We start from the raw sequence: 18,102 nt of genomic DNA, 5'->3' as shown, positions 1-18,102 counted from the left end.
AAAAAAAAAAAAAAAAAAAAAAAAAAAAGAAAATAGAAACACAGTGCTACTGTCTTATGAATGAATAACAATAATTCCTAAATGTCATCTAGTCCTGATTATATTCAGATGCATATTCTATATTTGAATTTCCCAGAGTGTCTCAAAAATGCCTTTTTACATGTGGCTCTGTTCAAATCAGAATCCATACAGAGTCTGCATATTGCCCTTGGTTGTTATTTATCTAACGTCTCTTGTAATGGACAGGAATTATCCTTGTGTTATTTTTTCCCCATGTGACTTATTTATTGAAGGAAACAGATAATTTGCCTTGTAAAATGTCCCACATTCTCACTGCTTCCTCTAGCGTCGTTTTACTTGCTCTGTTTCCTGTATTTCCTGCAAGCTGGTATTTAAATCTAGATGTTTGATTTCATTCAGGTTACCCACTACCAACTTTTTTTGGTGACAAGAATATTGTATAGAGCTGTTGTGTTTTTCCTAGTGCATCACATCAGGGAGCACACATGATCTGGTTCAACCACTTTTAATGAATTTTGACTCTTAGAGATCTTAATATAATTCCTTATTATTTGTATCCTACCATGCGCATATAATGATTTCCGAATAACATTACCACAGAACCACTAACAAAAAGACTAGTGAATGCAGTTTAGGAAGATTATGCAATTCTTTTTGCTTTTGAGATGGTATATTCAGCTTGGGTGTGGTGGCTCACACCTGTAATCCTAGCACTTTGGGAGGCCGAGGCAGGTGGATCACCTGAGGTCAAGAGTTCAAGACCAGCCTGGCCAACATGGTGAAACCCCGTCTTTACTAAAAATGCAAAAAAATTAGCTGGGTGTGGTGGCGCACACCTGTAATCCCAGCTACATAGGAGACTGAGGCAGGAGAATTGCCTGAACCTGGAAGGCAGAGGTTGCAGTGAGCTGAGATCACACCACTGGACTCTGGCCTGGGCGACAGAGGTGCCATAATAAACATATGTGTGCATGTGTCTTTATAGCAGCATGATTTATAATCCTTTGAGTATATACCCAGTAATGGGATTGCTGGGTCAAATGGTATTTCTAGTTCTAGATCCTTGAGGAATCGCCACACTGTCTTCCATAATGGTTGAACTAATTTGCACTCCCACCAACACTGTAAAAGCATTTCTATTTCTCCACATCCCCTCCAGCATCTGTTGTTTCCTGACTTTTTAAAGATCCCCATTCTAACGGGCATGAGATGGTATCTCATTGTGGTTTTGATTTGCATTTCTCTGATGACCAGTGATGATGAGCTTTTTTTTTTTTTTTGAGACGGAATCTTGCTCTGTCCCCCTGGCTGGAGTGCAGTGGCACGATCTGGGCTCACTGCAAGCTCCGCCTTCCAGGATCATGCCATTCTCCCACCTCAGCCTCCTGAGTAGCTGGGGCTACAGGCGCCTGCCACCGCGCCTGGCTAATTTTTTGTATTTTTAGTAGAGGCGGGGTTTCACCATGGTCTCCATCTCCTGACCTTGTGATCCGCCCGCCTCGGCCTTCCAAAGTGCTGGGATTACAGGCGTGAGCCACCGCGCCCGGCCAAGATGAGCTTTTTTCATATGTTTTTTGGCTGCATAAATGTCGTCTTTTGAGAAGTGTCTGTTCATATCCTTTGCCCACTTTCTGATAGGGTTGTTTTTTTCTTGTACATTTGTTTAAGTTCTTTGTAGACTCTGGATATTAGTCCTTTGTCAGATGGGTAGATTGCAAAGATTTTCTCCCATTCTATAGGTTGCCTGTTCACTCTGATGATGGTTTCTTTTGCTCTGCAGAAGCTCTTTAGTTCAATTAGATCCCATGTGTCCATTTTGGCTTTTGTTGCCATTGCTTTTGGTGTTTTAGTCATGAAGTCTTTGCCCATGCCTATGTCCTGAATGGTATTGCCTAGGTTTTCTTCTAGGGTTTTATGGTTTTAGGTGTTACATTTAAGTCTTTAATCCATCTTGAGTTAATTTTTGTATAAGGTGTAAGGAAGGGATCCAGTTTCAGCTTTCTACAATTGGCTAGCCAGTTTTTTCAGCACAATTTATTAAATAGAGAACCCTTTCCCCATTTCTTGTTTTTGTCAGGTTTGTCAAAGATCAGATGGTTGTAGATGTGTGGTATTATTTCTGAGGGCTCTGTTCTGTTCTTTTGGTCTATATGTCTGTTTTGGTACCAGTACCATGCTGTTTTGGTTACTATAGCCTTGTAGTATAGTTTGAAGTCAGATAGTGTGATGCCTCCAGCTTTGTTCTTTTTGCTCAAGATTGTCTTGGCTATGTGGGCTCTTTTTTGGTTCCATATGAAATTTAAAGTAGTTTTTTCCAATTCTGTAATGAAAGTCAGTGGTAGCTTGATGGGGATAGCCTTGCATCTGTAAATTACCATGGGTAGTGTGGTCATTTTCACGATATTGATTCTTCCTGTGAATGAGCATGGAATGCTTTTCCATTTGTTTATGTCCTCTTTTATTGTGTTGAGCAGTGGTTTGTAGTTCTTCTTGAAGAGGTCCTTCACATCCCTTGCAAGTTGTATTCCTAGGTATTTTATTCTCTTTGTGGTAACTGTGAACGGGAGTTCATTCATGATTTGGCTCTCTGTTTGTCTCTTATTGGTGTATAGGAATTCTTGTGATGTTTGCAAATTGATTTTGTATCCTGAGACTTCGCTGAAGTTGCTTATCAGCTTAAGGAGATTTTGGGCTAAGACGATAGGTTTTTCTAAATGTACAATCATGTCATCTGCAAACGGAGACAATTTGACTTCCTCTTTTCCTAATTGGATACCCTTTATGTCTTTCTCTTGCCTGATTGCCCTAGCCAGAAGAACTTCCAAAACTTGTTGAATAGCAGTGGTGAGAGAGGGCATCCTTGTCTTGTGCTGATTTTCAGAAGGAATGCTTCCAGTTTTTGCGCATTTGGTAGGATATTGGCTGTGGGTTTGTCATAAATAGCTCTTATTATTTTGAGATATGTTCCATTGATACCTAGTTTATTGAGAGTTTTTAGCATGGAGGGCTTTTGAATTTTGTCAAAGGCCTTTTCTGCTTCTATTGAGATAGTCATGTGGTTTTTGTCATTGGTTCTGTTTATGTGATGGATTATGTTTACTGATTTGCATATGTTGAACAAGCCTTGCATCCCAGGGATGAAGCCACCTTGATCGTGATGGATAAGCTTTTTGATGTGCTGCTGGATTTAGTTTGCCAGTATTTTATTGAGGATTTTTGCATTGATGTTCATCGGGGATATTGGTCTAAAATTCTCTTTTTTTTGTTTTGTCTCTACCAGGCTTTTGTATCAGGATGATGCTAGCCTCATAAAAAGAGTTAGGGAGGATTCTGTCTTTTTCTATTGATTGAAATAGTTTCAGAAGGAATGGTACCAGCTCCTGTTTGTACTTCTGGTAGAATTTGGCTGTGAATCCATTTGGTCCTGGACTTTTTTTGGTTGGTAGGCTATTATTGCCTCAATTTCAGAACCTGTTATTGGTCTGTTCAGAGATTCAACTTCTTCCTGGTTTAGTCTTGGGAGGGTGTATGTGTCCAGGAATTTATCGATTTCTTCTAGATTTCCTAGTTTATTTGTGTAGAGGTGTTGATAGTATTCTCTGATGGTAGTTTGTAGTTCTGTGGGATCGGTGGTGATATCTCCTTCATCATTTTTTATTGCATCTATTTGATTCTTCTCTCTTCTTTATTAGTCTTGCTATCAGTTTATCAATTTTGTTGATCTTTTCAAAAAACCAGCTCCTGGATTCATTGATTTTTTGAAGGGTTTTTTGTGTCTCTATCTCCTTCTTATCAGTTCTGCTCTGATCTTAGTTATTTCTTGCCTTCTGCTAGCTTTTGAATTTGTTTGCTCTTGCTTCTCTAGTTCTTTTAATTGTGATGCTAGGGTGTCGATTTTAGATCTTTCCCACTGTCTGTTGTGGGTATTTAGTGCTATAAATTTCCCTCTACACACTGCTTTAAATGTGTCCCAGAGATTCTGGTACATTGTATCTTTGTTCTCATTGGTTTCAAAGAACATGTTTATTTTTGCCTTAATTTTGTTATTTAGCCAGTAGTCATTCAGGAGCTGGTTGTTCAGTTTCCATGTAGTTGTGCAGTTTTGAGTGAGTTTCTTAATCCTGAGTTCTAATTTGATTGCACTGTGGTCTGAGAGACAGTTTTTTTGTGATCTTTGTTCTTTTACATTTGCTGAGGATTATTTTACTACCACTTATGTGGTCACTTTTAGAATAACTATGATGTGGTGCTGAGAAGAATGTATTTTCTGTTGACTTGGGGTGTAAAGTTCTGTAGATGTCTCTTAGGTCTGCTTGGTCCAGAGCTGAGTTCAAGTCCTGAATATCCTTGTTAACCTTCTGTCTCGTTGATCTGTCTAATATTGACAGTGGGGTGTTAAAATCTCCCATTATTATTGTGTGGGATTCTAAGTCTCTTTGTAGGTCTCTAAGGACTTGCTTTATGAGTCTGGATGCTCCTGTATTGGATGCATATATATTTAGGATAGTTAGCTCTTCCTGTTGAATTGATCCCTTTACCAATATGTAATGGCCTTCTTTGTCTCTTTTGATCTTTGTTGGTTTAAAGTCTGTTTTATCAGACTAGGATTGTGACCCCTGCTTTTTTTTTTTTGCTTTTCATTTGCTTGGTAGATCTTCCTCCATCCCTTTATTTTGAGCCTGTGTGCATCTTTGCACATGAGATGGGTCTCCTGAATACAACACACTTGATGGGTCTTGACTCTTTATCTAGTTTGTTGGTTTGTGTCTTTTAATTGGGGCATTTAGCCCATTTACATTTAAAGTTAATATTGTTATGTTTGAATTTGATCCTGTCATTGTAATGTTAGCTGGTTATTTTGCCTGTTAATTGATGCAGTTTCTTCATAGCATCGATGGTCTTTACCATTTAGGATGTTTTTGCAGTGACTGGTACTGGTTGTTCCTTCCCATGTTTGGTATTTTCTTCAGGAGCTCTTGTAAGGCAAGCCTGGTGGTGACAAAATATCTCAGCATTTACTTGTCTGTAAAGGATTTTATTTCTCATTCACTTATGAAACTTAGTTTGACTTGATAGGGGATTCTGGGTTGAAACTTATTTTCTTTAAGAATGTTGAATGTTGGCTTCCACTCTCTTCTGGCTTGTAGGGTTTCTGCCGAGAGATTTGCTGTTAGTCTGATGGGCTTCCCTTTGTGGGTAACCTGACCTTTCTCTCTGGCTACCCTTAACATTTTTTCCCTCATTTCAACCTTAGTAAATCTGGCAATTATGTGTCTTGGGGTTGCTCATCTCGAGGAGTATCTTTGTGGTGTTGTCTGTATCTCCTGAATTTGAATGTTGGCCTGCCTTGCTAGGTTAGGGAAGTTTTCCTGGATAATATCCTGAACAGTGTTTTCTAACTTGGTTCCATTCTCCCCGTCACTTTCCGGTACACCAATCAAACGTATATTTGGTCTTTTCACTTAGTCCCATATTTCTTGGAGACTTTGTTCGTTTCTTTTCACTTTTTTTTCTCTAATCTTGCCTTCTCGCTTTATTTCATTAATTTGATCTGCAATCACCGATATCCTTTCTTCCACTTGATCGAATTGGCTACTGAAGTTTGTGCAGGCGTCATGAAGTTCTCGTGCTGTGGTTTTTGGCTCCATCAGGTCATTTAAGGTCTTCTCTACACTGTTCGTTCTAGTTAGCCATTTGTCTAATTTTTTTTTCAAGGTTTTTAGCTTCCTTGCGATGGGTTAGAACATGTTCCTTTAGCTTGGAGAAGTTTGTTATTACCCACCTTCTGAAGCTTCCTTCTTTCAATTTGTCAAACTCATTCTCCATCCAGTTTTGTTCCGTTGCTAGCAAGGAGCTGCGATCCTTTGGAGGAAAAGAGGCAGTCTGTTTTTTTGGAATTTTCAGGTTTTCTGCTCTGGTTTCTCCCCATCTTTGTGATTTTATCTACCTTTGGTCTTTGATGTTGGTGACCTACAGATGGGGTTTTGGTGTGGATGTCATTTTTGTTGACGTTGATGATATTCCTTTCTGTTTGTTAGTTTTCCTTTCCTTTTACCAGTCAGACCCCTCAGCTGCAGGTCTGTTGGAGTTTGCTGGAGGTCCACTCCAGACCCTGTTTGCCTGTGTATCGCCAGCGGAGGCTGCAGAACAGCAAATATTGCTGCCTGATCCTTCCTCTGGAAGCTTCATCCCAGAGGGGCACCCACCTGTTTCAGGTGTCTTTCAGTCCCTACTGGGAGATGTTTCCCAGTCAGGCTATATGGGGGTCATGGACCCGCTTGAGGAGGCAGTCTTGTCAGTTCTCGGAGCTCAGACGCCATGCTGAGGGAGCCACTGCGGTCTTCGGAGATGTCCGACAGGGATGTTTAAGTCTGCAGAAGCTGTCTGCTGCCTTTTGTTCTACTGTGCCCTGTCCCCAGAGGTGGAATCTATAGAGGCAGTAGGCCTTGCTGAGCTGTGGTGGTCTCCACCTAGTTTGTGCTTCCTGGCCTTTTTGTTTACACTGTGAGCTACTCAAGCCTCAGCAATGGCGGACGCCCCTCCCCCCTGCCAATCTGCAGTGTCGCCAGTGGATCTCAGACTGCTGCGCTAGCAATGAGTAAGGCTCTGTGGGTGTGGGACTCACCAAGCCACGCATGGGAGGGTATCTCCTGGTCTGCAGGTTGCTAAGATTATGGGAAAAGCACAGTATTTGGTCAGGAGTGCCCCGTTTCTCCAGGTACAGTCTGTCACAGCTTCCCTTGGCTAGGAAAGGGAAACTCCCTGACCCCTTGTGCTTCCTGGGTGAGGCAACACCCTACCCCACTTCAGCTCACCCTCTGTGGGCTGCACCTACTGTCCAACCAGTCCCAATGAGAAGAACCGGATACCTCAGTTGGAAATGCACCCGTCTTCTGTGTCGATCTCACTGGGAGCTGCAGACTGGAGCTGTTTCTACTTGACCGTCTTGGAAGCATGCCCAAAAATATTCTTTTACAGACAGGGTCTCACTCTGTCACTCTTGCTGGAGTGCAGTGGCATGATCATTGTTCACTGTAACCTTGAATTCCTGAGCTCAAACAATCCTCCTGCCTCTGCCTCCTGAGTAGCTGGGGCTACTAGGTGTGAGCTACTATACCTGGCTAATTTTTTTTTCCTTTGGTACAGACAGGGTCTCGCTGTGTTGCCCTGGCTGGTCTCAAACTCCTGGCCTCAAGTGATCTTCCTACCTCAGCCTCCCAAAGTGCTAGGATTACAGGCATGACCCACTGTGCCTTTCAAAATAATAAAATATAAAATATTTTAAAATAATGCTGTCACAGAGGAGTACCATGTAAAAAAAACCCTAAAATGTAAATGAAAGATGTGGATTTGAAAAGTCTTACTGATAAACAAAGTTTAACTATGGAAAGGAAAGTTAATCTTAGGACCCTTAGGGGTTGGAGTTTTAATCATTTGGGAGAGGCAGACAGTGCCTGTGCCCTAAACAAAAATCAGTTGGTTGATAATCAGTTGGTTGATCCTGTATCCTTGTTGGCTTTGCAAAGATATTTCATTTCTTTTGAAACTGGGTACATTACTGTTATCTGACAGGGCATCAAAATAAACGTTACTGTAATCTGGAAGGAGTAAAAAATAGTGAAATGTGGAAATAATGAAGATGTGAATTAGATTCATGTTGTTTAAGATAAGTTTAAGTGTAACATATAATAATGATATTTTTGTATATTCTGTCTGCTATTTATGGCATTTTAGGTGTTCTAAGGAATGGGTTTGTAAATTGTAATTGTAGTTTAAATTATTTCAGGGACTTTAGTTAATGAAGTTGGTAACAAACATTACATGTTTAAGAAACATTGAGTTTCCAAAATTGTACTTATTTAAATATGTATTTATTGATAAAAAGCATTGAAGTACAAATGTTAGTGAGCATTTCTGTCCAGGCACAAAAGCCCTTTAGGCATTAAAGACTCTTTGGGGCCAGGTACTGTGACTCGTGCCTGTAACTCCAACATTTTGGGAGGCCAAAGTGGGCAGATCAGTTGAGGCCAGGAGTTCCAGGGCAGCCTGGGCAACAGGGTGAAATCCCGTCTCTACTAAAAATATAAAAATTAGCTGGGTGTGGTGGTGTACACCTGTAATCCCAGCTACTGGGGAGGCTGAGGCATGAGAATCACTTGAACCAGGGAGTGGAGGTTGCAGTGAGCCAAGATTGTGCTCCAGCCTGGGTGACAGATAGAGACTTTGTCTCAAAAATAAATTAAAAAAAAAATAAAATAAATAAATAAATAAATAATTTTCAGGATATCAAGAAATAAGAAAAATGACTTACCATGAAAAATTCAACACTTCATACCATGCATGCCATGCTGCTATATATAAAGATATGTTCTCTCTGTATTAAAGACATGGCTTCTTTTTACTATTGTTATTAACTTTTAGGGCTTTTGAAAAATAAAAAAAATCAGAGTTGGTAGGGATTTAAATTAGACATATCCATTCAACACATATTTATAATCCCCATTCTATTTTGCTACTATTATTCTAGAACAGCAGTCATCAGCCTTTTTGGTACCAGAGATCGGTTTCATGGAAGAAATTTTTTCCATGGACTGTGGTGGGGTGGTGGGGGTGATTTAAAGATGAAACTGTTGCACCTCAGATCATTAGGCATTAGTTAGATTCTCATAAGGAATACGCAACCTAGATCCTTTGCACGCACCCTTCACAGTGGGGTTCGTGCTCCTGTGAGAATCTAATGCTGCGGCTGCTGAGATGGAGCTCAGGAGGTAATGCTCACTTGCCTGCTGCTCACCTCCTGCTGTGTGGCCTGGTTCCTGACAGGCCATGGACCTGTAACAGTCTGTGGCCTGGAGGTTGGAGACCCCTATTCTAGAATGATACTATGTGGGATGTAAATGAAGGTCATTAATGAAGTAAAGGCATGGTACTTTATAATATGGTGAATTATGTTAAGACAGTTTTGTATATAATCTTTTGATTCACAGGTTAACTGAGCAAAAAAGGGAATTGCTTGCTAGAAGAAAAATAATATTACAGTATGCTGAAAGCTAAAAATTATAATATAAAGTTAATGATTTACATTTATTTTACATTTGATTCTTGCCAGATTCTTAATACTTTACTAGGTACTTTATTTTATAGAACTGAAACTTTTTTTTTCTATAGCTGTTGTTTAAATGCATTTTTTTACATATAGTAAATGAATAATATCTTACAAAATTAAAAATTAATGGGACCAATTACTACTTATATTAACGAGCCATAAATTTGGTATCTGTTAAGTCAACAGTAATGATTTATAATAGGATTTCATTATTTTTTCATTTAGTACAATACTTTCCCAGGTCTCACCAGCCTGGGATACAACTACAGCAGTGTTAATAGGAGTATCCCAAATTTCACTGCCTCTAGCTCCTGTCTTCATAACACAGGAGGTCGGTTTCCCCTCCATTTCTACCCATTTGTGTCTGGGAATCCCAAAGCTATCCCATGTGAATTCAGGAATTCCTCCTAGTGTCTGTCTGGAACCAGTGAGGCCATCTGAAAGGGAACCCTAGAACTGCCACCCTGCTCTTCCTAAGAGCCCCAATGTCTGCCTGAGCTGGTGCTTCAGGCTGTACACCTGCAAATCCTTAAGTGCCAAATACTCTTCCTTTCCCTTGGCCTGCCGGCTTTACTCAGACCACGCTGGTTGGTCACACTTTTCACAAGATGCCATATTTTTCTGAAGACTACTAATAACTCAAACTCATACTTCAAGACTAAAGCCACATTCGTTTACCTGCTGAAATAGTACCACTTTGTGGCAAGAACTTAAACTTTTGTTTTCCCACCAGCTTCGAAAGGAAATACCCCTCAGTAAAATTTTAATTTGAAGGATTGTATTATTTCAAAATTTGGCATAATGTAAGACTCTTGTAATATTTTTTGTATCACATTAGTTTAAGTTTGCAAAATTTAAAGTCACATGAAATTTGATGGCTTTGTGGTATGTGTGCTGTACAGTAGTGGGGAACATGCCTTTCCTTCACTTTGTATTGCACAAATAGTGCTGTGTGCCTCATAGGAGCAGTTCTTTTGGATTCTGCCTGCAGTTCTTTCTTCCCTAAGAGTCAGACCCCCAATTCAGGTGTCAGAGACAGATGCCATGTGACTCCCCACCCCATCCCCATTCTTGTTTTTCTTTCAGAGGATAGGAAAAGAAAAAAGAAACAAAAACAAAAAACAAAAAAACAAGCCTTTCTTAGTCTCCTGTCTGTCAAAACAAAAATATTTAAATTGACTTTTAGAACTCTATGTGTGTGTGTGTGTGTGTGTGTGTGCGCGCGCGCGTGCGTGCTTGTGTGTGTATTGGGGGCGGAGGGAGAGAGAGAGACAGAGACAGAGAGAGAGAGAGAGACAGCAGAGAGAGAGAGAGGGTCTCACTCTGTTGCCCAGGCTGGAGTGCAGTGGCACAATCATAGCTTGCTCACTGCAGCCTCTATCTGAGCTCCAGTGATTCTCCAACCTCAGCCTCCCAAGTTGCTGGTACTATGGGTGCATGCTACCGTACCCAGCTGATTTTTTATTTTTAGTAGAGACAAGGTCTCACTATGTTGTCCAGGCTACTCTTTAAGTCCTGAGCTTGAGGGATCCTCCCACCTCAGGCATCCAAAGTTTTAGGATTGCAAGTGTGAGCCACCATGCCTGGCTGACTTTTAGAATGTAATATTAGACAGACCCAGGTAACAGAATCCATTAGATTTAGGCCGGTGTTAACCCACCTCCACAACTCATTAAATGTTGAAAATATAGAAAAGGAGAAGGAAAAACTAAAACTTTCTTTCTGTAGCTATTGAAATCCTCACATAGAGTTTGCAGTGCAAATATATGGTCCTTGTCTGGATTCTAGTTTGAACAAACCGTATAAGACATTTGGAGGCCAATTCCAGAGAGTTGGCTATGGCATGGGTACAATGATATTAAGCAATTACTGTTAAGTGTCTAAGGCAGGATAATGGAATTGTGGTTGCAAAGAAAATGTACTCATTTTTTAAGAGATGGACATTATAAGATTTGGGGGATGAAATGTCATGTCTTAATTTATATACTTTAAAATATAAAAAGCAAGTATGGCAGAATGTTGACAATGTTAAACATGACTATGGGTATTAGGTGTTTATTTTATTTCTCTGTAAGTTTGAAATTTTAAATCTTTTTTTCTCCAACCCTGGCAGAGGAATGAAATTTTTTTATAAGCTATTTTTGCAGGACTGGGTTGTAATCATGCTACATATAATATCTTTTCAAAAAGAAATCAGTTTTATATTTCACTTATTTTTCTCTCCTAATCTATACAAATATGTTTCCTTGAAACTAGTGTGTGTGCTATTGTATGCTGCTGGAACTCAGCTTAAAAATTGGGCCTTAACACTCTTCTGTCCCTAGTGTACATGAGGAATAAGACATACTCTCGGTCATAATAGTGACTAATCACCGCAGTAATTCCTTAGAGCAGGTAAGAGTGGAGGGCTAAGAAATCTTGGGAAGTGAACCTGGGTAGTTTACAAGAAGTTTCACAGGTAATTCCAGCTGGCTTCCTGTCGGCCACTGGCCTAAAAAAGGAGTGTCAAACCCTAACTAAATATTATGAAAAATCTTTCACAACTAATTCATTATTTATTTACACATTCCCACTCTTTAACTTTAAAAATCATCTCTTATGGTATATTTTTTTTCTTTTATTTCCAGACTAGAAATTAACCTTACAGTGTACCTGGACTCTCAGAAATCATATTGTGGTGCACTGTCCATTCCTCCCTCACTTTATTTATAACTACAGGTGTCTGGGGACAGCAGCACTTGTGGTGTGAGTGTTATGTGAGGGCACTCTGAGGCCATCTGTAGCCAACACTAACTTGCTGTTTATCCACTGACTTCCCCACAAAGTTGTTACCAGAATCCTTTGCCCTCCATTTGTGGTAGTCAGATGGCAGAGAATTGGCTTGCATCTAAGCAGTTTTCTAATTCTGTTGATCGATCAATACATACATATTTGTTGAACTCCTACTCTGTGCAAAACACTGCTAGCTGGAATTAAAAGGTGAGAGGAAGAGTATTTTCCAATCAGAAGCAGTTAAACAATATGCAACGACTATGAAGGGTGGGAAGCCATTGGCTGGACTGTGGGTGGTGGAAACGTGAATGGAGGAAGTGAAGCCATGTGACTAAGTGGTCCAGGCATGTGCCCAATGGTTGGATTGGCCAGAGATTCCTTGGAGCTGCAGTGAAGTCAACACATGCCCACCCCCAAGTGGGGAATGGGGCATTACTGGGCTGGAGTCCTCTTGCATATTAGTCCCTTGGAGATGCTCTCTTAAAGTTGCTTTTCCCTGTGAAGAAAACAAGAGTATACCAATAGTAATAATAAGGAAAAAATCATGATTTTAATTGTTTCTCTTCTTCCTTCTTTTCCCTTCCCTCCCTTCCTCCCTCCCTCCCTCCCTTCCTTCCTTCCAAACTGGGAGAACAATAAATGTAAAGTTAAAGTAAAAATTTATGAAGAGAAACTCTTAAAAAATGAATATTAGAATAGCAAAAATTCTCGTATATTATAAATTGTGAATTAATGAGGATTTAAACTACTTCTTTCAATAATAGAATAGAAAATACCTCTATGCTCTTTTAAAGAATTGATAATCAGAAAAGAAAACTTGAGTTCAAATGGTGCTTGCTGAATTTTAATAATTCTTTTCAAAGTCATTATTACTATAATGTTTTGAACTACATTCATTTGATCGTATAATATACTCATATTTTATGACATATCATTTACTGTAGTTATTTATTTAGGACTTTTCAGGTAATATCGTCTAAAAAGAATCAGGCTCATGAAATTTAGGGACCTACAATAGTACTGAAAAAGTGTAATGTTAATGAAATTTGTTTACCTCTGCCACCTCATCCCCTTCTTGGTTTTTATCCTGTCTGCTATAATATCCTCAATACTCCTTCTTTACTTATCTGGATTCCTTTCTTCTATAAAAATCTGAATTTAGTGAAGAATGACTTGAATCATTTATGTTTTCCCTCACTGTAGGCATAATTTGCATTTAATCTCCATCAAAAGTGAGGATTTTCACATGTCAGGGGTCCTGTGGGCCTTTCTTGTACATATATATACCATATCTGTTAATTTAACAAAGTATTTACAGCAATGTGCAAAGGAGAAAACATTTGCCTTAGAAAAGTGGAATTCAGAATTCCTGGCTTTTGGTATAGATTTGGACTAAACTTACCTATACACCAAATAGTTGTGACTCATATGTTTGTATTTCTATATAGTAAGCAAAGTGGCAATAAAATAAGAGGAAAACTTAACACCATTAACACCTAACAGTAGCCATGTGCATATAATAAATATGTTAATATAATAATATCTTTACTTATTAAAGAATGCACAGAAGGTGTAGATGATTTCAGTTAGCTCTTGCCACATGTTGTTGTGAATAGTTTGTAAGTGATAAATTTGCATCTCTATAAGCATAGTCCACACTTCAGACTTTAAATTTATGTGGTTTTCCTATTCCTGTTTGGTAAATGAGGAATTCCTCTATGTTGAAAAGAGAATCTCAGTTTGTATCCTTGAGAAAATCATTCTGTTTGATTCAGAATGATTCAGAAAATCATTCTGTTTTAATAGTGAACAGCAGAACTGCAATTCTATACTATTGTAAATATAGATTATCATAACAATGCCATGTTGCTTAACTCAAAATGTTGCAAACTAAGTGAGATATAATGGGAAAATATATTAAGCTGTGGTTTTAACTTAAAAAAATAGCTTATAGACATACACAAAATTCCAAAACATAAATGGTATATAATTCTTTCAGCCCATTCCTGTCTCCAGCTGCCCAATTCCCTTCTGTCTTGGCATCCATTGCTCTCTTTTTCTTGAGTATCTTGCCGAGGTAGTCCGTGCATTCCATTTATTTCTAATATTGGGTATTTCAATTATTTATTTACTTTAGATGACTCCAGAATTGATGATAAAAGCCTGTAGCTTTTATACTGGACATTTAGTAAAGACTCATTTTTGGTAAGAATGTGATTTTTATAAACAATTTCTTCCTCTTTGTGTTTTTATTCTTGATATCCTCCGTACAAAGAAAAATTCACTTTGGGCCAGTTGTGCTGATTTTATCTATTTAATCATGTTTCTACCATTTTGTATTATATATTTCTGTTATATTTAATCAACTTTTACTTAGTTAAAATATGTATTTTACTTCTTTAAGGTATAACTATCTTTTCTTAAAAAATAAAACTTTAAAATTAAAAATACAGTTTCACAGTCAACTTATCTGAAACCGTTGGAGCCAAATATGTTTTGGAATTTAGACTCCTTTTAAAAAAAAGACATCATTAGATGGTTCTTTTGGTAAATTGAAATTATGACAACATGATTTCATCCCATGATTTCTTTATTTTATCCAAAAAGATATATGACTCATATAATCTCCATTTTTCTCTATTACTATTAGGAATTCTTCAGGTCATACCCAAGTTGTAGAAGTTTCTTTCTATGCTGTGGCTTTTGAGATCATAAAGGAGATGTCGTTCTTTGTTCCCCTTAATTTATTGACTGATATATTGCCCTAATATCAGAATATTATTTTTAAGAAAATGTCTTCTGCCTGCAGCACTTGGAGAGACATAGCTCGTACAAATGAAAATGTCGCCCTGGCTGAAAAAATGAACAGAGCAGTGACATGTTACAATTTCAGACTTCAGAAATCTGTATTTCATCACTGGCACTCTTATATGGAAGACCAGAAAGAAAAACTTAAAAGTAAATTCTTTCTTAGTAGCAATTACTTTTTGTATCAATTTATTGAAATAATGAAAAAAACTAACAGTTAAGCATACTTTGTATACTTAGAGAACCTGTCTTTTTTATGTCTAGACAATTGTCATGAAATGAAGGTAGAGCTGCTAATTTAAAAATACTTAATGAAATTTGTCTCAAAGGATTTTATTTTAATAGAAAACAGACATATTTAAAATCACATCTTGTGTGCATTTGTGTGTATGTATACATGAATATAAATAGAATCTACTATGAGCTTTTTTATGTAATAGAGAGCTGGGTGGGTTCCAAATAATATGGACAGGTACCAAAACTGACTATTTTTGTAAAGAGGTTTATGCTTTTTACAAATATTACATTTAATGTATATATGATGAAACTTAAAAATAAAAATTATTTTCTCTTAAGACCTTGGGGGTTATACTGAGTGAGTGGGAGGTACATTAATGTGATCCATGCCCACTCAGTATAACCTCCACGAGCTCTTGTCTTCCGGTTAGATTTTTTTGCAGCTCTCCTGATAATAACTTGTTTATGGCTGTTGCAAACCAGAGAATCATTTCTTTTTGACTGGCTGTGGTTGGTATCTCAGTTAGAGTGGACCCTCTGAAGATTTTAATATTAGTGTAATGAAGGGTTAGGAATGGTTAATCATAGGACATAAAATTAAATTCAAAGGCATTGGATCTAAATGCTACCTTATGACTGTATTTCTTATGAAAAAGTTTAAAAGTTCTGGTTTTACAAATAACAACCTTGTTTAAAAAAAAAGAAATGATACATGTCTTGAGATTTCTATTGCAGCTATTACATCTTAATTTCTGAGGGCACAGGTGATGTTTCCAGGTTGATAAAGTCACGAGAGTATTAATGCTATCAAAAGTAATTAATTTCAAGTGTAAATAAAACCAAACAAAAATGATCAGATGTGACATTGGCTCATATTATAAACATGATAGAATATTAAATCACTTTGTGTTTTTTGGAAACAGCTATAACTATTAATATATACAGTAATCTAGTAAATTTCCTTCAGATACGCTATTGCGGATACAACAGATCATCTATTGTCACAAGCTGTCCATTATCCTAACAAAATGGCGGAATAGAGCAAGACTTAAGAGTAAAAAGAAAGAAGATGAACTGGTATTGTATATTGAAACAATTTTTTAAGAATCTGGATTTTTCAGTTATATTCATGTTGCCTCAAATAATAATGCTGTGTGTGGAACATACTAAAATCCTGAATATTATCTACTTTTGAAGGGATTCTTGTTTTTTTTTTTTTATTTTTATTTTTTTGAGACAGAGTTTTGCTCTTGTTGTCCAGGCTGGAGTGCAATGGCGTGATCTCGACTCACTGCAACCTCTGCCTCCCAGGTTCAAGTGATTCTCCTGTCTCAGCCTCCCAGGTAGCTGGGGTTACAGGCGCCTGCCACCACACCCAGCTAATTTTTTTGTGTTTTTGGTAGAGACGGGGTTTCACCATGTTGGCCAGGTTGGTCTTGAACTCCTGACCTCAGGTGATCTGCCCGCCTCGGCCTCCCAAAGTGCTGGGATTACAGGCGTGAGCCACTGCGTCTGGCTGGGATTCTTGTTCTTTAACTTAATAATTTAAAATTTACTTCAGCTATTAGTATATCATTTCTTAATATTGGTTGAGTATGTTCAAAGTAACACTATGATCAGACATAGAAACATGCTGGATTTTTTTTCTGTAGTTACATTATTTAGTAGGAGATATTTTATTAATATTCTTTGAAATACAAAGTAAGGGTAAATAGGAAAGAGAATGTGGGGTGAAGTTAAATCCTCTTCTTTTGTGGTTGCCCCATGGATCAATGCCCCCACTCGCCTGAATTTGGTTCAGATGTTGAGACCAACAATAGCACACACGCAGCAAAAGAGTATGAGGAGATTTATTACTTATGTATGCTTAAAACAGTGCTAGAGCCTGTGCTGAGCTTTAAGCATCTCAGAGGTTACTTGAGATGCTCTCTAGAAGTTTATAATGTGTAGGTTTTGAGCTGATGGTCTTGTATGCTGTCCTGTAGGCTTTGCCTTTTGCACACTACCTTTTCAGTGTTACCAGTGAAACAGCTCTACTTTGGGTACCTAACACTATATTAGTCTGCTCATTCAGTGCTTTCCACTACTCTGTATTATTAAGCTAGTGTTTTGATCACTGCCCTCTATGCCTGATCACTGATTGTCTAATAGTGAAATAGGTAACAGTACATGACCAGTCCACCCCTGTACACCCGCTTCAGCTAAACATCCCTGAACATAAAAATTAGCCAGGCATGGTGGCAGGCCCGTGTAATCCCAGCTACTTGGGAGGCTGAGTCAGGAGAATCTCTTGAACCCTGGAGGTGGTGGAGGTTGCAGTGAGCCGAGATCATGCCACTGCACTCCAGCCTGGGCAACAAAAGCGAAACTCCTTCTCAAAAAACGAATAAACCAAAAATCCCTGAGAGCAGGCAGTGTTGTACTCTTAGTAGTCTCTGAATGCTGAGCATGATGTTTTGCACACAGTTGATATATATTAATATATATAATGTATATTGTATATACTATAATATTGTTAAGATATATGTGTATTATATAGTTAATTGTGTGTTTAGAGAACATTTTTTCTAGATACATGATTTATTGACCTAACAATCATTCTACATTCCCTTAAATGGAGTGAGGCTGGCAGGGGTATGCTGGGAGCAGAGGCAGGGAACACCTGTGTGTCAAGCGCTTCACATGTGTTCTTCCTCAGGCTCTAATATGTGTGTGTATATACACACACACACATACATACACACATATATATTACCCCAATATTGTGTGTATATGTTTATGACTGAAATACTTACTACCTTTGTTTATTACACAGTTTTCAGAAGTGTATCAAGAGTTAAAATGGGGACTTCCTGTGATGATAAATTTGGCAATTTCCCAAATACATTACTTCTGACTTCCCTTTTTTGTTATCCGTATGTTAATCACCTTCACTCCATGCACCAATTACCAGTTTTATCATTGCCAGAGCCTTGACTTTGTGGTCCTCACTTCCTCATCTGTGAAAGAGGAGACTAGATCAGCCTTTCAAGGTGGCTGCCTGTGCCAGTGTTTTATGACAACTAATGGAAATGATCTGTAATACTTTGGTGGTTCAGAGAACGTTAAACATGCTTATGAAAAATTATAGTTGTGTAGTAATGATGACAATCATAAAT

General features: G+C 38.2%; 1 protein-coding gene across 5 annotated transcripts in view; it reads left to right on the top strand.

The window, feature by feature from the left end:
- The window catches only part of FBXL13 (F-box and leucine rich repeat protein 13), a 273,539-nt gene that overhangs the window by 32,130 nt on the left and 223,307 nt on the right, over positions 1-18,102 (top strand). For all 5 annotated transcript variants that reach the window (XR_003118472.1, XM_025378209.1, XM_025378208.1 and 2 more), the window contains 3 exons: positions 14,037-14,104; positions 14,709-14,857; positions 15,912-16,021. Coding sequence is in view for 4 of the 5 variants with exons in the window: in XM_025378209.1 (XP_025233994.1) it covers positions 14,037-14,104; positions 14,709-14,857; positions 15,912-16,021 (327 nt within the window). In the remaining variant the exon portion in view is untranslated. The remainder of the gene's footprint in view (positions 1-14,036; positions 14,105-14,708; positions 14,858-15,911; positions 16,022-18,102) is intronic.

The sequence above is a fragment of the Theropithecus gelada genome, chromosome 3 (assembly GCF_003255815.1).
Source record: "Theropithecus gelada isolate Dixy chromosome 3, Tgel_1.0, whole genome shotgun sequence".
Taxonomy (NCBI): Eukaryota; Metazoa; Chordata; class Mammalia; order Primates; family Cercopithecidae; genus Theropithecus; species Theropithecus gelada.
Note: the sequence above shows the minus strand (reverse complement) of the source record. Positions and strands in the feature narration are given on the sequence as shown.